This window comes from Cricetulus griseus, chromosome 4 (genome assembly GCF_003668045.3).
Source record: "Cricetulus griseus strain 17A/GY chromosome 4, alternate assembly CriGri-PICRH-1.0, whole genome shotgun sequence".
Lineage (NCBI taxonomy): Eukaryota > Metazoa > Chordata > Mammalia > Rodentia > Cricetidae > Cricetulus > Cricetulus griseus.
The window spans coordinates 190,736,311-190,757,906 of NC_048597.1; the positions used below are offsets into that span (position 1 = coordinate 190,736,311).

At 42.0% G+C, this 21,596-nt stretch overlaps 1 protein-coding gene across 3 annotated transcripts in view; it reads right to left on the bottom strand.

Annotated features, from left to right (window-relative positions):
• Filip1 (filamin A interacting protein 1) overlaps window positions 1-21,596 on the bottom strand; it is a 103,397-nt gene that overhangs the window by 15,540 nt on the left and 66,261 nt on the right. For 2 of the 3 annotated variants that reach the window (XM_035443820.1, XM_035443818.1), the window contains exon 4: window positions 656-3,461. In XM_035443820.1, the coding sequence (XP_035299711.1) occupies window positions 656-3,461 (2,806 nt within the window). The remainder of the gene's footprint in view (window positions 1-655; window positions 3,462-21,596) is intronic. The other variant, XM_035443819.1, reaches the window with a different exon arrangement.

Genomic DNA, 21,596 nt, shown 5'->3' on the forward strand with positions numbered 1-21,596 from the left:
TACAGATCCCAAACAGCAGAATCTCCACTAGAGCAGAAGCCAGAGGCCTGACCAATGACTACTTGCAATGAACGCTTGCAAGTAAAGATGAATGGACTAAAGGGTAGACTGTGTGACCACCACACTACAGCTTCCATGACAAGATCCTTCCCTCCTCCTCCTCCTCCTCCCCCCCCTCTCATCTGTCAGTCTCTTTTGTTTGTTTGCTTGTTTTTTTTTTTTTAATTTGGTTTTGCTTTTTTGGGGGGAGGGAGGTTGCAAGGGCAGGGGGTAAATGTGAGGGGACAGAGAAATAGGTGGGATCAGAATGCATGATGGGAAATGCACAAAGAATCAATAAAAGTTAAAAAAAAAAAAAACTCTCACATTCTAAGAAATTAGAAGTTTTGCGGGACCTCAAAGCCAGAGTTATAATCCACCTTGAGGTCACTTAGCCTACTGTGTAGTCAGCCTGTGTGTTTAATGCACTTTCAAGAGAACAAAGTAACAATCAATTGTACTTGCTTAGGATTTCCCATGTAATCAATATTCACCCCCTAAACTAATGCACAGCTGTAATCTTAAATTATGTACTTTTTCCCCTCCCTGTAAACACCCCTCCCAGCTCTCCAGCCCCCCTCCCCGTGGGATCTACCGTGGGTCCTCCGCTTCTCACCACCGACTGGGTTCCTCGTGTGGATGATGTTGTGACCGGGGTTATGGTTATAGTGCTGGTCACTTTGCTAGCACCAGGTCGTGAAGAGACGTGGTTCCTGGGAGAGCGAAGGACTGTGCCTGTAGAGACCTCCTTCTCAGCTGTCACATTGACAGGTCTGACAGTGATAACTGGACTCACGCCTTCAGTGGCAGGCCCCGGGGATCGTTTAAACTGAGAACCCAGGTGAATGTGAATTTTATTGTCTTCCGTGGTGATGATATTGGCATTGGAGTTGTATTTCCGCACCGGGGTCGGAACAGTTTGTTTTTCCGGAGTAACTTTGAGGATAGTCCTTCCCATCGGCACTTCCTGGGGTTCAGGAGAGACAGCGACTTCAGGGGGAGCTGCGGACGTAGACACTGTCATGATCTGGATGGGAGACGCGGGCCTGTCTGCAAAAGCACCCCTTCCACTATCCGGGCTCTTCTCTCTGGAAATAGTAGTAATAGTGACAGGGGACATGGCTCGTTCTGGGCCGAGAGTAGGATCTGCGCTTTTGGGCTTTTGCGACATGACATTGGGTGATGGAATAATGGTTATCCTTGGTTTCTGATTGCCTAAGGTAGGAATGACGGTGGTACTAGAGAAAAACTCTTCAGATGTGGGGCTTGTGATCTCCAGGGTCGCAGTGCTGTTCTCATGGTCCGGTGTCACGCGGATGTGCAGGGGCTGGCCCTGCTTTGGTGCTAGGACCAGCTCCCCGGGGTGCCCTGCACCTGGGTTCGGCCGAGGCCCTCTCTCCTGTGGGGTAGAGGGGCCGTTTTCTCTTTTTCTCATCCAAGGAATCCAAGACTTCCTCATGGCGAGCTCATTTGCTGCCGGGGGATACCTGTCGAGGACGGAGGACCGCTCCATGGGTTTCTTCAAGCCGACCTGTCGAAGATTACTCATGATGTGATTTTCTTCCTGGAAGGATTTGCGAATGAACACAGCCGGGGTCTCCTCCTCCGCAGCATCCCCGCACACCGCCTCGGTCTGCACGCCGGTGGAAGCCACTGGCACGTCCACCATCCTCCTGCCGTTCCCGCTGGGCCTGAGAGCGCGGCTGTAGCGCTTGGAGAGCTCCAGCTCTTTGGTCAGATTGAGAACCTCCCGCCCCATATTCTTGTTCTTATTTTCTTCTTCCATAAATCTTTGCTGAAGGACCGAATAGTCGACTTGGAGCTGAGACAGCTGGTCTTCCTTGTTCATCAGCTCATGGATCTTCTCCTTGAGAGCCTGCACCTCAGCCTGTAAATCACGACTTTTAGCCTCCTCCAGCCGAAACCTGTGTCGCAGCTCGGCTTCCTGGCTCACAGCCTCTCCTTTCTCTATGGCTTTGTTCTTGGCCATTTGGTGCTTGATTTCCTCCAGCTGCTGGGAGAGGAAGTTTGCCTTATCCTGCTCGGTTCTGAACTTCTGCTCCAACTGGTCATACTCGTCTTCGGTCTTCATCAAGTCCCCTTCTACCACCTCCAACTGCTGGAGACGCTTCTTGAGTCTCTCGATTTCAAGCGTCAGTTCCCTGATCTTATTGTCCTCTGGGCAGGTGAACTCGGGCCCCTTGCACGACCTACCTCTGTGTATTTCCCTTTCCATCTCCTCTATGCCGTCAAGCCGCTTCTTGAGCAAGTCGACACTGCAGCTTAATTCACAGGACCGCTCTTCTTCGCTTCGCAGCTTACCCATCAACTCGTCTCTCTCCTTGGTCAAGCTGTCCACCTTCTCCTCCATTTCCGACTTGAGTTTTAAAAGCTTCTTGCTTTCCTCAATTAGTTTTTCCGTGACGTCCATAACCTTCCCCTGTTCCACTTTAAAGTTTTTATTCAACCCGTCCACTTTTCTCTCTTCTTGCTTTATTTTCTCCATCATATTTTTCCTTTCGTCTACCAGCATCACAGTGAAGGACTTCAGCTTCGTGAGGTCATCTTTGAGGCTTAATTCGGCCTTCTCCAGTCTGCTCTCGGAGCACTCCAGTTCCTTCACGCGACCCTTGACCGCCTCCAGGTCGTTCAGCAGGTCTTTGGTCAGGTTCTTCTCTTTCTCCAGGTTCAAGTGGAGCTGGCTGCATTCCGACTTACTCCTGCTGAAGGCTCCCTCCAGCTTCTCCAGTTCAGACATCCTCTTCTGCAGCTTCTCCACTTCCAGTCGGAGCTCCTTGCTGTGGTGCTCCTCCTCCTGGAGCTTCTTCTTCAGCTCCCTGCACTGGGCCTCTGTCTTCGTGATCTCCTCGTCCTTGCCTTCCATCTCCAGCACACGTTTCCGCAGACTCTCCACTTCCGCCACGAGGCTGGAGTTGCCACATTCGCCTTTGGCAATTTTATCCCTGAGCTCCTGAAGTTCTTCCTCTGCCTTCTGAAGATTTTTATTGGTCTCCTCCAGTTCTTCAATCCTTTGCGAGAAGCCAACCAGCTTGAGTCGAAGCTGCCGGTTGTGAGACTCTTGGTTAGCCAGTTTGGCATTCATCTCTTCATGTTCCTGGGAAAACCTGGAGGCCTTGTGTTCAAAGTCCACTTCTAACTTGAGCAGTTTCTGGCGGTCTTCTTTGGATTTGTAGGTGATGGCTTTGAGCTTCTCCTCCTCGTCCCTCAGTTTTTGAGTGAGGTCCTGGACTTTCTGGCTCTGCAGGCCCAGCTGCTCAATGTGCATCTGCCTCTCATCCACCAGCATGAGTGCGAAGGACTTGAGTTTCACAAGTTCGTCTCGGAGTTTATTGAGCCGCTTAGCATTTTCTTTTTCTTTGCGGGCTTGGTAAGCCTTTTCTTGCTCCAGGAGCTTTTTCAACCTAGAAACCAAAACATAAACTCTATGTTAAGAGAGTCCCTGGCAAATAGATAAAGTCTTAGATAAATTAACAACAACAACAAAATGCTACACCATGGTCCCTTATAACTTCAGAATAGTATGGCTTATGAATGGCTCTCAGTACAACTAATGAGAGGCCAGGATAGTGGTTCCCCTTGGAGAGGGGCAGTGACCACTAGGAGATATGAGAAGGGCTCAGAGGGCAGTAGTTTCTTTTTTATGATTTACTTGCTGGGTTGTTTAGTTTATGACATGCCATAAGCTGCCCATGTGACATGAGGGCCTTAGGTTGGACAACAATAATGACTTTGTATAGTGCTTTCTTATTCCAGGAACTAATGAGTACTTTATCCTAACAGGAACCCCATGAGAAAAGTACTGCTACTTTACCTTCGTGTGGTGAGTGGTGAGTGGGACAGGGGAGCACATGTAACCTGCCACATAGACATAAAGTGAATGGCGGTGCTGGAATTCAACTCAGCCACCAGGCCTCCTTACTTACCACTTCCACACCATCTTAACTTCAAGGGAGAAATCGACTTAAAAAGGAGACATATCAGAAAAGAACTTACAGGTCTTTTTATTTTGACCTTTGAATACAACTACACGAGCTAGGAATGGTGGCACATGTCTTTAATCCCTCCTGCACTCAGGAGGCAGAGGCAGGCAGATCTCTGAGTTAAAGGCCAGCCTGGTCAACAGAGAGAGTTCTGGGATAGCCAAGACTATACAGAGGGACCCTGTCTCAAAAACAAAACATAACAAAACAACCCCCCCCAAAAGACTACACAATTACCACCTTACAGGGAGAAGGCCAAGAATGCTCTCTGATATAAAAACCACTCTACTCAAGCATTTCCATTGACATCAGAACTGGCAAAGATTTAATCAGTTTTGTGATTTAAATAATTTAAAAAACTTGATCATTAAATAGAGAAGAAATCTAAATGATGACTAAAGCAAAAATGTGGCAGCCACAAGGATTAGATTTTGTAGGTATGAAATATGCTTTCTCTGTGTTGCTTATGTATAGCCTTAAAAACAAAGAGATATCATTCTTGTGTTGGTCAGTTGACATAGCAAGTCGTAAAAATTTGCGTGTCTGTATGAGTGTGTGTATATGCATAAACACATGCACAAAGACATCAGACTCCTTGGATCTGTAGTTACAGATATTTGTTGGGCACCCAGCTTATTGTACGGGTGCTGGGATCTGAACACCAGTCTTCATGGCTGCACAGAAAAAAGCTCTCAAGGGCTGAACCATCTCTCTAGGCCTTGACATACGGTTAACAGTTATCACCGAATACCCATAAAACATTGTTAAATTAAATTCACTAGCCATAAGTCATTGTATGAATACTCTCCAGTAATTGCTATGTTTATAAAAGATACAAATTATAAGCTACTAGCACGTGTTTAGCTCTTCTTTCAATGTATTTTGTAGTTTTATTATTTATAATGGTTTATTTCATGCTTATGACTACATCAGCTGTTAACCAAGAATATAAAAATGTCTCACATTGCCTTGCACAATAAATGTTTGGGCACATTATAAATCTACTTAAAATAAAATCACTTGTCCCATTATTACTATAGAAATTGTTATGGTGATGTCTAGGAGTTTTTATGGAATTTATAGAGCATTTAGTTCAATTTGAAAACAAACAGAAAAGCTTGCATTTAGATCCCACAGACTGCCATGAGTGACACTATAGCAGCTTCAGTGAGTGTCTCTTGACATGAGTAAAAGGGCATTTCGTTGGCCATTTACTCTTACTACTTAGGGTAACAGAATGACTTAACTATGATAGAAAACATAAACTTGCTTAGCAGCTTAAGGCATAAGTGGGTGAACACAGAATGAAGAAAGATGAAGAGAGGGGAACTGACATTTCTGGGTGCAGCTGGGGAACAGTGCTGGCAAGAAAACTTCTAGGGAAGTAAGGTTTAAAGTCCTAGGGAATTGTTAAGTCTTAACACATCACAAGAAGTTCACTAATGCCTCTGTAATCTTTACCTTTCAATAGTTAATTCAATATAGAAGGGAGGATGGATGGATGATAGGTAGATGGGTATGTAGATGGATGGATGGATAGATAGATAGATAGATAGATAGATAGATAGATATGGATGGATGAATGGATAGATGGTTCATCTGATAAAAGTTCTTGCTGCCAACCCTGATGACCTGAGTTCAATTCTCAGAATCTACAAGGTAGAAGAAAACAAAAGTCAAAACAAAATTTTCCTAAAAGTTGTCATTTGGCTTCTGCATGCATGCCATTTTGGCACACAAGCATGTGCAAGTGCACATATGTAGGGAGCCGTCCCTGCATTCTCCATTACAAGATGGCGCCTGCATCCGGCAGGCACCGAATGTAAACAAGATTATTGCGCAGGCGCTGGGTAAATTTCCATTCCTTGATCTCTGCCTATTCCGTGGCGTCATATGGCCGGATGAGCTACAGCCAATCATAGGGTGACACGTCCCAGGCGGCGACTGCCAGCCTTTATTAGGGGACGGGATTCTTGGCTCAGTGTCTCCGCTCTGGTAAGCTTATGCTCTCCTCTCAAGACGCATTAAAGCTTTCCTGCAGAAGGATCCGAGTGTCCTGCGTATGATTTCTTGCTGGCGAGGAATACAGAGCGGGCGCGGGACATATGGTGCCGAAACCCGGGAACATGTGAACATTTCCAGCACCTCGGAGACCCCTCTAACGAGGCGGATTCAGAACTGCAGGGTGGTAAATTCGGAGAGGTATGATTTTTCTGGACTTTGGCTTGGGAATGTTGCTATTGTGGGAGGTTAATATAGAGGCTTCTATGCTTTTACTAGGAGCTATTTTGACTTTTCTCACTGTTGTAGCAATCTTAAAGAAGTCCAGAATTACATATCAGAAACCGAATGTGATGAGAGATGGGGCGCGCCTAACAATAAAATATAAGAAAAAAGGACCTCCCGGGATGTCTAGTGACAAGGGAGTGAATAATTTGTTAAGAGAAACAGCAATAAATAAGAAAAAAGGACCTCCTGGGATGTCTACTGACAAGGGAGTGAATAATTTGTTAGATGATTCTGTAAATAAGTTTAAAGCTTTAAATCTTGATAGCTCTAATGACTCTAAAAGCTCAAGAGATAAAGTTTTAGAGGAAACAGCTCAGCTAGGTGAAAAAGAAACAAAAAAGGAGGGAGAGAAAATAGGGAATAACCGGTCACACCCCGGTAAATTTAAGAGAAATAAAGACTCAAAACCTAGCCTCTTCCCTGCAACGAAACTGGAAGCCTTGGAGCTGAGCAGCTCAGACTCTGAGATTTTAGACTCTAGCAAGGAAGCAGAGCTAGAGAAAGAAGCAGCACGATACCACCCCGATAGATATCGGCTGCCAAAAATGCCAGCGGGTGTGCTTCCATCAGCACCCCCACTATTTGGTACCGACTCCTTTTTACCATCAAAGGAGCAGAAAAAATTACAGATGGCTTTCCCAGTCTTTGATAGGGGAAAAGGCCGTGCATGTTATTCAACACTGCTTGGAGGCCTGGGATGCCTGGAAAAAGCCTCATATCCTAAAGTTGCTCAAGTAATTTATGTATACTTGTTTTAAAATGTTCTATTTCCTGGTACGGCCATTTTGTAGCTGGTCACATGACTGACGGTAGCCATTTTGCTAAAGTTAAAAAAAAGGATACTTAGACCGCCATCTTAACTAAAGGTTACCGCATGGAAATTAGAAGTACCATCTAAGAAACAAGTTTTTCAGTTAAGATTTAAAATGTTAATACTTCTATATATTAAAGAAAGACCTTAAGGAAATTTAAATTTCTTTTTAAAACCAGTTTTCAAATGTTTGATTTTATTAATGTTTGTACTTAAAGAGCTTCAATTTAGAATTATTCTTAAGCAAAGCCTGACAATGTAAAGTTCTTGTTTTGTAAAAGATGCTAATCTATTATGTTGGTAGCACACACCTTTAAGCTCAGGGTGTTGGTGACACACGCCTTTAAGTTTTGGGCGTTGGCGGCATACGCCTTTAATCCCAGCACTCGGGAGTAAGAGACAGATGGATCTTTATGAGTTCAAGGCCTGCCTGGTCCGACAGATCGAATTCCAGGACAGGCTCCAAAGTCACAAAAAAAACCCTGCCTCAGAAAGAAGTTAAGCTACTGTTTAAGGAAGTTCAGCTGTATTACAGAAATAAGACTTTACCTAGCCACCTGTGTGCTTCTTAAAAACAGATAATGGGCCGGCTTATACCTCTCAAAAGTTCCAGCACTTCTGCAGACAGATGGAAATTACCCATCTAACTGGCCTACCTTATACAAGGCATTGTGGAACGTGCCCATCGCACACTTAAGTCTTATTTAATCAAACAAAAGGAGGGAATGGGAGCATCCTTACCCTCGGTGCCAAGAGTTGCAATATCCATGGCACTCTTTACCCTTAATTTTCTAAACACCGACGCTCAGGGCCATACAGCGGCCAAGCGTCATACCTCAGAGGAGATGGTAAAATGGAAAGATGTCTTAACTGGTCTTTGGAGAGGCCCGGATCCTATTCTCATAAGATCCAGGGGAGCGATATATGTTTTTCCACAGGATGAAGAGAATCCCCTGTGGATCCCGGAAAGACTCACCCGAAGAGCCCCTTTGGACCCTCAAAAGTCGGAACTCCACCCTCTCCCCGGGAGTTGAGAGCCGCTATTATCCAGATTAACTCCTGTCCTTGACGGAGGGACTGTCATCATGGATTGCTTCAGCTGTCTCCTATTTTAAGGAAATGGGTAGAGGTGGGATTGTTTGGTGCAGCCGTTTGCTGCGGATTGATGTTGCTTCTCTGGCTGGTCTGTAAGCTCAGGGCTCAAACTAAGAGAGACAAGGTGGTTATCGCCCAAGCGCTTGTAGCTTTGGAACAAGGAAGCAATAGGCCGCTGGCCAGACAGCTCTTGCACACCCGGAGCCTAGGCTCATTGCACAGGGTAGAGTGCCTGGCTTGAGCAGCCCATGAGGGATGTCGAGCAAGGCATCGCACAGAGAGTTGCCCAATATGCAGGCTTCTCTGGGAGGCATGTTGTCCTGCATAAGGGTTGCCTGCCCTAGTCTCCCTTTCCCAGAAAAACGGCAGAGGACAGGTCGAGAGTGCTTCGGGTCAAGCTAACAGCCTAGTTGCGACTCCCGTACACAGTCTTAATGTTTGATTTTGGGAAGGTTCAACCTCTGCCTCTATCCCTCAACATATGGGTGACCTATTTGCTTGTAATAATATAAAGCCTTTTCATTAATTAATAAAAAAAGGGGGATATGTAGGGAGCCGTCCCTGCATTCTCCATTACAAGATGGCGCCTGCATCCGGCAGGCACCGAATGTAAACAAGATTATTGCGCAGGCGCTGGGTAAATTTCCATTCCTTGATCTCTGCCTATTCCGTGGCGTCATATGGCCGGATGAGCTACAGCCAATCATAGGGTGACACGTCCCAGGCGGCGACTGCCAGCCTTTATTAGGGGACGGGATTCTTGGCTCAGTGTCTCCGCTCTGGTAAGCTTATGCTCTCCTCTCAAGACGCATTAAAGCTTTCCTGCAGAAGGATCCGAGTGTCCTGCGTATGATTTCTTGCTGGCGAGAAATACAGAGCTTGCGCGGGACACACATACATATAGAATATAATAAAAATAGAAAAGGTAGATGACATATAGTTAAATATATGATAGGGTGTGAATAGATAGAGCATAGAAAGAGGTTTTTCATTTTGAACATATTGATATCATTTTTAATAGATAAGAGACATTGTTGAACTTAATCAAAGGCACATTATGAGGAAGGGCAGGTTGATATTTGAGTTAGATCTGTTTGAGCAAACATTGCATTTAAATAGCAATACTATGAAAGAGACATTGCCTGGACAGATCAAATTGACAAGACTGCGTGTAGGCTAACTTTACCTTGAATTGTTCAATCTATCCTGTAATTGTCCAGAATCCTTTTGGATTGTTTTCTTCACCCCACACTTAAGCTTATACCTCACACATGTCAAAGGAAAAAAATGACCCCAATCATTAACAGAAAGTCAGGTCAATGCACATGTTCCACCAAATGCTCTCAGGATCTTCTTGCTGCTGGCATCCATCCATTCACTAGCATGGACACTGTCATTCAATTAGCTGTTATATCCACTGGACTGTTCATTTTTTGTCTCCTCTGAGCTCACAGTCTTCCCCTAGGAATACTTCTCATGTCAGTCTTTCCAGATGTTTGGGCCCAAAGTTTAAAAGCAGTTTTTATTCTTCTCTTTCTCTTATATCCCCACATTCATTTTCTTGGCAAGTCTTATCATCTCCATCTTTTAAACAGGTCCCGAATCCAATTACTTTCCATCTCTGCTATTCCTTTCTCCTTCAATCAAGCCACTCTTAGGTGGATTGTTGCAAAGTCCTCTAATCTGACTCTGAGTTCCCATTCTTACCCACCCTTGATCTCCTCTATTTCCAGAAGCCTGGGTGATTTCAAAGGAGAGAGAGAGAGAGAGAGAGAGAGAGAGAGAGAGAGAGAGAGAGAGAGAGAGAGAGAGAGAAACAAGATTGTACCACTATGCTTGGAAAAAGAAGGAAAAAAGGAAGTGGAAACGTGCAGTGAGATCAGTTTTTTAATGTTTTATATAGATATAAATATAGATGATAAAGATATATACATATTTGCGTGTGTGAGGGCGCTCTCACTTAACAGTGTCCATTTATTTGTTTATTTGGTTTTTCGAAACAGGGTTTCTCTGTGTAGCTTTGGAGCCTATCCTGGCTGGCCTCGAACTCACAGAGATCTGCCTGCCTCTGCCTCCCGAGTGCTGGGATTAAAGGTGTGTGCCACCAATGCCCGGCCAGTGTCCTTTTATTTAAAGCTTTTTGTTTTTCTTCATAGCAATAGTCGAGTGGATAAAAAATTAATGATAGCATAATATCCTTAATAAAGAATTATATGTCACATATCTGCAATCCTGATGAAATAATAGATGCAGGTAACTCTTGGCAATGTTTCTCAGAAAAGACACTGCCAGATATCATATAAATACATGCATATCACATATGAAATATTCTTACTGAGAAAGTAGAGCCAGGATTATATCAGGCTCCTATAATTAATTAATAGGTTACCAGAAATATTAGAGCAAGAAACTGCTAAATGACATCATGATGATGAATCTAAAACATGGGTAATTTATGAAATAAGGAACCCAGTTTCTTCAATAAATAAATTTCAATATAAAAATCACATGAGGATCATTTAAAATAAAATTAAAATTAAAATCATTTCAATAAGTGGTTATCTATAGATTCAAATAAATTTAGAAGACAGACCAATATAATCTTTCAGATTCATATTTAAACTTCATTTTGAATGAGACAATGAAAAATTTATGCTGTTGAGGAATTAGCAGATTTGAGATTTGATTATAAATTTTAAATAATATCTTTCAAAACTTACCTTTTAGAAATAGATATTGAAATATTTATGAATGAAGACATAAATGAATGTAATATTTGTATCAAAACATTCTAAGAGATGAGGAATGGATAGAAGCAAGCTGGTGGTGAGTTCTCTGACGAAGCTAAACAGTGGGTACACAGGGCTTCATTACACTAGCCACTTTATCTCTGAAAATGTTTGAAACTGTCCATATGGAAATTTTTAATTCTCTCTGAATTTTTAACTTCTCCCTGTTTCCCCAAGTCTCCTTTCATCTCTGGTATTTTAACCTTCCTGGTACTCTGTGGTTATGATTCTTCCATTCTTCCCCACATTTACAAAATTAAATTTGTTATTTTTAAAAATTTGTATTTGATAGTCTAACTTGTGCTTTAAAATAAAAGTATTCTTTCTATTTTGATCCACATGTATTTGTGAATTTATCTTTCTTTTTACAATCTAAGAATATAGTCTTATGAGGAATAATAGAGAGGTGAGGTCCAGCTCTTTGGTCGAGTCTTTTAATAAGCACCAGCTCTGAAGCAGTTACTAGTCTGTGTTCCTTCCGGTGTGGGAGCCTATATATACCCTCACTTTTCCCTGGAAATAAGTGATATAAGACTTCATGGATTTTTTTTCCTCAACTTCCTTGATACTTCTTTTCAACCATTTCCCCCAGATGTCTTAGTCCCAAGCAGCAGCTGTCTCCTTGTGTCCTTAAGAAGGTGTCTTTCGGCAGCATCCCCATTGTGAACTGCAGCTGTCACTGAAGTCACCCTGGGCTTGTTCTTGGCCACATGATGCTTATTCCCACTCTGCTCAGCATGCTCAGCTTCTCCCCACCCCAAACTCTCTTGTTATATCTGTCTCTTCAAGAGAGAGGGCAGGTTCAAACTAGCAAGAGCATGATAGTAATTAAAGATGAATGAACCTCAAAAGAGTCAAGCTTGCATGCAATTTGAAATCTTTAGTAACAATGCATTTTCCCCCCAATTAGAGAAGAGTCCAAAGCTAAGCAGCTTGTTCACATGATGGGGCATGGCTTTATGAAATGACTGAGGAATAAGAGCCTCTTTATAATAAATCACCGTGGTTCAGTGATTATTACAATTATGATTAAAGTCAGTGACTATTATAATTATCTAGAAATAAGCTAATATCCTCAGTGTGATACACAGGAGTGGGATGGGGAAGCAGTGGGCAGGGTTCTGAAGCTTCAGAGTTAGGGTTCCACCTTCATCTGCGATACCAACATTTTTTTCATCATGGATCTGTGTTACTAAAATTTAGTCTATCTTGATTACTGGTATTCTGGCAACTTCTTAAATTTTATACTAATGTGACAATCTCTCTTGCCTGACCCTAGACCTAGCTCTGATAACTTGAAGCTAGAGAGCCATTTTCTATATATATAAAGAAATGGTAGATACTTCATAATAGGACACAGCTTTTGACCTTTATGGGTATATTAAACTTTCATCTTTTGATTTATTATATATGTATGTGTGTGGGAGGTGAGGGTGCATGTGTGGTATGTAAATGGAGGTCAAGGGACAATTGGTTCTCTCTTGCTGTCATGTAGGTCACAGGTATGGAACTCAAGTCATCCGGCATAGTAACAAGTATCTTCACCAGTGTGTTTGTTTTGTCTTAGTAGTGAGGATGTATTTATAACACCATTATCTACTTTTCCTCCTTTCCTTCTCTAAACCCTTGACCATAGTCCACTGTAAAGAGACAAAGAGCTTAGTGACACAAAATCAAAAGAGAAGAAACTTTAAAAGTCAACTTGTTGCTAGCAGCTTTTATGAGTTGCTCTCACTTCACTATGGGCAGCCCTGTCGTCACAGTCATGATTTTATATTGTTACACTACAACCTCTGAAGTTGAGAATAATGAGCAATTATTACTTATACTTTGGTATTATAATCCAAATGATTTAAATAACACACAACTCATAGACAGAGCACCATAAAGTTCTACTCAATATGATTTTGAAGAGTTATATGTAATTCTGCTCTAGAATAGACATAAATAATGTGTCTTAAGGTCTAGTTACTGAAAATAATAAAAGAAGGATATGATGACTATTATTAGTTGTCAACTTGACTACATCTGGAATTACCTAAAACACAAAAATGGAGGGCACTCTTGTGGGAGACTTCTGCTTAATTTGAAGTAGGAAGATCCACGACTAATCCAGACAGATCTGAGCAGGAAGACACACCTTTAATACAGATCATTTGATCAGGGAAAACCCACTTCTAATCCGGGTCACGCCTTCTGCTGGAAGCCTCTATAAGGATACTGAAGAAGGAAACTTTTCCTCTTTGTCTGCTTGCTCTTGTCTTGCTAGCAAGTCCATCCCATCCCTGACATTAGAGCCTACTTCTTTGGGATTCCAAGATGTATGGAAGACCAGCTGAAACATCCAGTCTCATGGACTGAGCAACTACTGCATTCTTTGACTTTCTGTTCATAACCAGCCATTGTTGGATTAGCTGGATCATAGCCTATAAGTCATTCTAAAAAAAACTCCCCTTTCTATAAATAGGTAGGTAGGTAGGTAGGTAGATGGATAGATAGATTCATTCGTTCCTTTCTCTCTCTCTCTCTCTCTCTCTCTCTCTCTCTCTCTCTCTAATCTTGACTAGTACAAAGGATATTCTAACAACAAACTAAACTGATTAGGAAGTTAAGCCCATCATAATTTATCTTTAAAATTTGCAGATGGCAGCAACTTATACAGATACATACACACACCTACACAGATAATAAGAAATTATCCCTCATGAAGATTATAGGATTTCTTACTTGCAGCTAAGCACATTGTCTGTAGCTATACACCAGTGTAAAACATCAATTTATTCTAAATCTAGAACATTTTAATATACAATGATAAATCTTATAGTTTTTAAAAATAATTTAGTATATTAGTAAATAATTATTTGTCATAGCAACAATTATGCTCTAGGTAAGTGTTAGTCATTTGTGTATAGAACCGTGGATATGCTTGACATTTTTTGATAGTTTGTGTCTACTAGGAGGCCTATATTTGAAAATCATCAAGAGGGAAATTTTTGAGCACACATACCAGTATGAAGTTCCTTGATGTGCATCAAAATATCACCTAGACTCATTCACTCATTTAGCAATTTAATAGAGAGGGGCTGAATGTCCTCTACCTAACATCAGTGGACTATATATTACTAATAATTTTTCAAGTCATTGTAAGGCAACAAGAAAAGTGCCAGTTAGGGGCTGGAGAGAGGGCTCAGAATAGGGTCCTGAGTTCAATTCCCAGCAACCACATGGTGGCTCACAACCATCTACAATTCAATCTGGTGCCTTCTTCTGGCACATAGGCAGAACACTGTATATGTAATAAATAAATAAATCTTAAAAAAAGAAAAGTGCCATTTATACTTTAAATATAGGCTACCAAGTCAAGGATGAGAATATGGATGGCAAACTTCATTACTTGACCCCTTTGTCATTGTTACTTTTTTATTTTTTGTTTTTTGTTTTTTTGGTTTTTTCGAGACAGGGTTTCTCTGTGTAGCTTTGGAGCCTATCCTGGCACTCGCTCTGGAGACCAGGCTGGCCTTGAACTCACAGCGATCCGCCTGCCCTCTGCCTCCCAAGTGCTGGGATTAAAGATGTGAGCCACCAACACCCGGCTGTCATTGTTATTAATATTCTTCTCCTGCCGTTAGAGCTGAAAACCATATGGTAATTCTTTGAGAGCCAGACTAAGGTCCCCCACCTGGCCAACTAGTTTCAGTGTAAAATGTCTGGCTTGACTTATTGAATGATAGCTGGATGCCAGGCCTCATCTTTTATGGTTAGGTACTCTTGCAAACTGAAACCTGTAAAAATGAAATGGATTACAAATTTGTAGTCTTGAAAATTCTAATCTCTAGTTCACTGCTTTTTAGGAGGTGATTAGGTTATGAGGTCAGCTCTTGTGAATGAGATTGGTGTCCTTGAAAAGAGGACCCCAGAGAAGTCTTTCTTGTTATGTCTCCACACTGAGAAGTATACAAAGAAATGCTCGCAGTCTCAAGCCAAGAAGAAGGCTTACACCAAAATTTAGCCATGCCATCACCATGGCCCACCACAAGGGAAAATTTCTGATGTTTATGAGCTAGCCCATCTTGTCACAACATCGTGAATGAAATAGACACGGTACACAATACTACAGACTCTGCTCTCTCAGCTTCAGTTCACATGCCTTCTCCCAGGGGGAAAAAAAAAAGTTTTCATATATTTCCCACTTCTTAAATTGTTCAAGGTACTTTGCAGACACCCTCAGATTGGTAAAATAAAGAAATGGGTGGGATGAAGAAAGCAGACACTAGTCTCTGTTTTTGAGAATTTTTCTAAAGAACTGAGTAAATACATTTATTTAACAGTTTTCACAAGAAACAAAAAAAAGTCATGAACCATAACATATTTGCCATACAAATGCATCACCTTGGGCTCACCTTCCCAGAGTCACGTTCACCTCTTTCCCTCTCCCAAAGAGGATTTCCAAATTCCATCCCCCAAAATGTGTTGCCCGAGTTCATCACACCTAATTATGAGATGCTCCATGTAGGGGTCACATGTGTTACAGTCACAGAACCTTCTCCCTCTGAATGTAAGTTCAGATATCGGAAGCTAAACACTTACATGCGTAGCCTGTCTTGTTGCTGGCTTTCCATGACTGTTGTACTGGGGATTTTTTGTCACTTTCAGCACAGTCAAAATGTTACCAACTAAACAGATGAACCCTGACAGTGCAGACCATGCCATTTGCCCCTTTAAGTTCAAACTTCTTCAAAACAAGTAATGTGAATCTGAAACAACACCGTGAAAATCAGACTCCTTTTGGAAACACAGCGCCCTCCAGCTCCGCTGAGCATTAACTATCAACTGTTTATTTTGATATGCCTTGCTGAATCAATGTTCTTCAACATTTGGAAAAACCACTAAAGCTGAACTTTTTTCACGATTATTTAATACAATCTGAACTTGACTCCCATGCTGACTCTGAAATCAGACCTATTACCACTTCGGCTCTCAAGTGTTTCAGATCAAACACGGCTTTCTTTAGAGCTCTACTTTCCAATCACTGACAACGTTTACACGATTCCACACTGGGGAGGGTAAAAACCAGCAGCACATGCATAGAACCAGAACAACAAAAATACTGAAAGCTACAGTTAGCCTTAAATTAGCATTGTTTGTTTTGCTTTGTTTTTGCTTATCAAGAAGTACAAGTCAGAAACTACAAGCTCAGCAAGCTTCTTGTTCAAAATGTTCAGAACGCATCAGCTGAAATGATGGTTAAAGATAAGGGATTTTTCAGTTCTGACACAAATTCCCCGTGTTTTCCGCAGAATGAGATGTCCTCCTCCATCAGAAAATCAATGCTCATCATACCACAAGGGACATCCTGGCCCATTTCAAAGGTTCTGAAGCATCAGGAAAAGTCACAATAAATGTGATTTTCGAGGGTTGTCACCATCCACACTCAGTACAACCTGTAGTGTCGAGCTGAAAGCCTGTTGTCCTTATAGCCTTTGTCAGTCAGTCAGGACAATACAAATGTCCCACCCCAGCTTCCTAGAGGCTCTGCCGTAACTCTGAAGAAAAGGAGTTCACTGCCAAGGAAGCCTCTCAGCAAATGAAAAGCACGTGGACTGAAGTGCCAGCATCGCACCACAGACGAACTTGACTTCCTTACCTTCCTACTAGAAAGCGTGTAGCCTTTGTTTTTTGTTTATTTGTTTGTTTTTAATATAAGGAGGTACTGAAGTTTGCTCCACGGCAGCAGGTCCCTTACTGCACAGGGAATTAACCATCGAATTCCAGCCCTGCCTGATGGCAAGGTGGATGTTGTGTAAAGCAGCTCAAGGCCACTAAGCGATGATGTCAGTCTTCCCTTACACGGTTCATTACTGTGCAGATTCACTTTGGGGCTGTGAGAAGAAAGGGTGGAGCTGCCCTGGGCTGGAAAGGCAGGCCTCCTTTAAACAGGAATTGTGCAAAACCCAGAGAAAAATGCACTAGGGGGAAAGCTGGAGTTGAAGAGGAAGAATGCGAGATAAGAAGAGATATGTATGAAATGTCCTCATTTATTTTTCCAACTGTTACACCATACAGTTTGACTGAGTACAGGCTGGAATTAAAATGGGATTTCAGCAGAGCCTCATCTATGATTCATGCTGTAGGAGAGAACTCAACCAAATTGCCTGGTAGTTAAAGAACAACACCGTAGCATAAGCTATAGAGCGACAAGTAGTCTTTAGCTTGAGGATGATTTCTGTCTTCAGAAAAAAAAATTACTTGTTTGTCTATTTGCATGTCTGGGTGTGTGGGCACATATGAATGGTGCATGTACATCCCAAAGTTGACTTAAAGTGGCTTCCTTAATTGTTCTCCAACGGATAGACTGAGGCAGGGTCTTCCACTGAATATGGAGCTAAACCCTTAGGCTAGTCTATGTAGCCATCTTACCCTGGGACTGATCACCTACATACTCACGCCCTATGCACAGGCTGTCCACTATACCCACCTGGATTTTTCTGTGGATTCTGGGGATCCCAACTCTGGTCCATGTTTGGTCTCAAACCCATGACAAAAGCCTAACTGAGGTGCCTATTAAGGTATCAAAGCAAGACTCTGGCCATCAGGCTCCCCTAGTATCCCTCAGTCCCCACCCATTAGGGGTCCTCCAGGCTGGTGTACCCTGCCCACTACCTTGAACTCTCCCTGGGCTGCCCTTTCTGGGCTGCCCTTCCCTATGTAACTTGGCCATTTCAGCTACAGTGGTGCCTTTTGCCCTTTTTGGCCTCTAGCCTTCCTGGCCTTTTGACCCATTTTCCCCTTCTCCTCCCCCCTTTGCAACATGGCCTGGTTCAGTCTGCCAGTCATGACTGTTCTAGACTCTCCCAGATTCTCTGCCTCTGCCTGTATATTCTCCCTATATCTATAATAAAGCCGCAACCTCTTAGGAGCCCTCATGTCCTTTTATTTCTGTTTTTCACTTAGTCCTCACAGTTGCTGTGTAGACATTTTACTTGCTGAGCCATCTCCCTAGCTATGCCTCTAAAGGTTTTTTTAATCTGATATTTTTCCCCACTTAAGAGTAATTTTAAGTGAAACAAAAGATTTGGTTTGGTTTTTCCAGACTTCTCTGTGTAGCTTTGGCTATGCTGGAACTCACTCTGTAGACCAGGCTAGCCTCAGATTCACAAAGGTCTGCCTGCTTCTGCCTTAAAAGTTCTGGGATTACAGATGTGCGCCACCATGCTCACCTATATGTCTAACTTCTTGGTAGTGCAGACTGAGTCTAATTCTTAGTGTATGTTTTAAGGTTACAGTACTTACTAAATAAATATGTTCGGGCTATAGAGTTACTTGGTAAAAGTTACACAAAGCAACATTCATTGCTAAAATGACAGACATTAATTTATCAGTGTTAATATGAATGGGAAACTAAATTTAAAGAAGGAATGACTGCCTCTGGTGGGAGGGGCATCTTGATTGACTAGCTAAGTCTGGCCTTGGCTTGGCAGATGGCTAGCAATGTGTTTTCTGACAGCTCTGGCTTCAGTCTGCTGGGCCACATGATAAAGATATGGATTTTAACTTGCAAGGCTATTATGAGAATTAAAGGACTATGTGTAAGTCAAGACCTGGAAACCTGATACATGGTAGCTTTATGTATAGCTTATTCAATTTGATAATAGTTCCTTTATAAAAATATAAATAAGTGGTCTAATTTTGATCCAGAAACCATAAGCCTCTGTGTTAAAATGACCCAAGAGGTCAGGGTTGACTACTCCTTGGTAGCATCCTGCCCTCACTCAATTTCTGGAGAGTCAAACCAGTTTGACACTGATTATGCTCAAAACCATGAGAAAATCATGAGTTGGAAACAAATGATAACAGCCAGAGGAAATGTTTTAATATCTCTGGGAAACATTTTTTAAATATCATGACCATCCATCACAGGCTTGTTTTTCTTCTTTAAAACCATTAAATGATAGCATTCCAGATTAATTTAAAACCCCATTGCTAAGATTCATTAAAATGATATTTGTGATAATTAATTAATTAATGGTTTTTCAATAGATAATAGTAGTTATTAGGAACCTCTTGAAGCTAAAGGAAATGCTTAAGAGGTGACATAACTATTTACAGGAACTGTGTCTAAAAAGTCCCTTCATCAGATCTGGAGAAGCAGGGACCACTTCTTTTTGAGAAGGTCTGCTTTAAGAAAGTATCTTATGCCAGACATTGGTGGTACACGCCTTTAATCCCAGCACTCAGGAGGCAGAGGCAGGCGGATCTCTCTGTGAGTTTGAGACCAGCCTGCTCTACAGAGCGAGTTCCAGGACAGGCTCCAAAGCAATACAGAGAAACCCTGTCTTGAGAAACAAGGAAGGAAGGAAGGAAGGAAGGAAGGAAGGAAGGAAGGAAGGAAGGAAGGAAGGAAGGCAGAATCTTATATTCACTCTCACAACCAATATCTAATTCTGTATGAGCAGAGCAGTCAGTCGTTGTGTTCACTGGGAGCACAGTGAACAAGGTTGGTGAAGTCCCTATCTTGGGAGAGCCACACTCTACTTACTGCTAATGGCCTGAAGGAAGAAAGCACAGAGAAGCTCACACTGTAAAGACCTTCCTCCCTAAGGAGTGGCATTTGAGGCTGAGGGTTTCCAGAAAACTGGCCATGCGAAGTGCAGAGGTCAGGGACTCCAGAAACTGTTTATTTATTTATTTGTTAATTAATACTGGCAAAAGAGTGATTGATACAAGATACTCATCCATCCCTATGTGAACAAGGTGTAAGGACCAAGTTCATACAATGGCCTAATGTTCTTTGGGGTATTGCTCTAGGTCCAGGACTCAGATTGAGCCTGGGTCTTGAAACTTAGAGAATTCTACCACTTATCTATAAAATTCATCAAGTCTATAGCTAGTTTTCTGGAGTTTTAGCTGTAGCCCACAAATATTAAATATAAAATGATAGTCATAAAAACATCAAGCTTTAAATAATCTTTGCTATGGCATGTCGTTACACTTGTTCTGTTTTGTTCTTAGTTATTATTATTAATATCTCACTGTTCCTATAACTTTGTGAAACACAAATGCACATAAGAAGAAAAACATTTATGACTATTGTCTGTGGTTTTGTGCATCTGGAGGCGGTTTTGAACCCTGTGTTCTGAGCACAAGGGAAGACTACTGTATATTGCTGCCTGGTTGAACCTTTTTGCATGGGAAATTTGTAGTGTGGCCTCAAAGCAGAGGACAGGAATGCCACCAAATTATAAGTACTACTTTCTGGCAATTGTATGTGCTGCAAAGTGCAGTTTTAGATTTGCTTTTGTTGTGACATATTGTTTGTCATGACTGACCAGCATTTGTAAAAAGACCAATAGACAACAGTCGAGTTGACAGGAACTAGTTTGCTATCCAGTTATAAAGGCTTGGACGTTATTTTGATGGTTCTGACTTACACAAATTATATGTAAAGAGTTTGCTGGAGAGCAAAGAGAGGATATGGGTGGAACAAATCATTAGAAAGAAGCTGTTGTACCCCCTACCCCAGATCAGCACTGCATTGGCAGCTTAGATAAGAGTTCACATTGGAATAGGGCAGTGGCAATGGTTCTGGAAGAAAATGTCCTGATTCTAAATTTTAATTTGGAAGCAGAATCAATACAGCACATTTGGTATCTGCATTTGGGAGGTTGAGAGATAAGGAATAATCAGGATTTCGATTTGAGTAACTAGAATAAGGTCCTAACAGAAATAGCCAGTCCAGGAGGAATGGAGTTTAGGAAGTAGCCAAGAGTTCTTTCTAGGACACACTGAGTTGGAGAAGCGTATTTGGCATCCAAATGGGCTAGCGGTATAGACAATACAGATGCTTACTCATTATCACTAAATGAATTAAATAAACATTGTTTCATTTAAAGACTAGTATTTTTTTCTGTAAATAGTAGCCTTTCTGAAACTTTTGGCTACAAATTAACTGAAATATATACTCCAGTGGTCTATAGTGTATGTGATAAGTATTCATGGGATCTTGGTTCCTCAGGCTAAGTCTTAAGTGGGTCAAGAATGGCCCTAACTTTTCAGACTGTTGAATCTGAAGACAGAGCATTATCTGGCTGCCCTTGGGCTTCATGACAGAACATATGGTGCAGAGACGAGCCAGGTAGAGTGAGCACGCAAGATCAAGGTCACAGGACGAAAGCCTGGAGCTGCAGTTCATTAGCTGAGGTAGGGATGTCTTCCTCCAGGATCTCCTCCTGAAGGCCTAGAGATGCATCGCACATTACTTGTAATCATATTGCTACATGCAGCTATGCCTTTTTCTTTGAGACAATCTCCCGTGAGTTACAAATATCAGGAGTTATCAGTCAAACCCAGAAGCAGTGGAGAGTGGAGCAAATCAGAAAGTCCTAGAGGGAGGGACAGGGATATAGTTCATGGCACAGAATGAGAACACTTACATGATTAGAATACAGGATTTGGTGACACTGTAAGAAGTGATGAAAGGCTAAGCATACCAAAATATTGGCCCCTTCAACTCCCGTATATACTGGATGTGGAAGAGCTATAGCCCTTCATATTTCAGGTCAGATTAGTGTATTT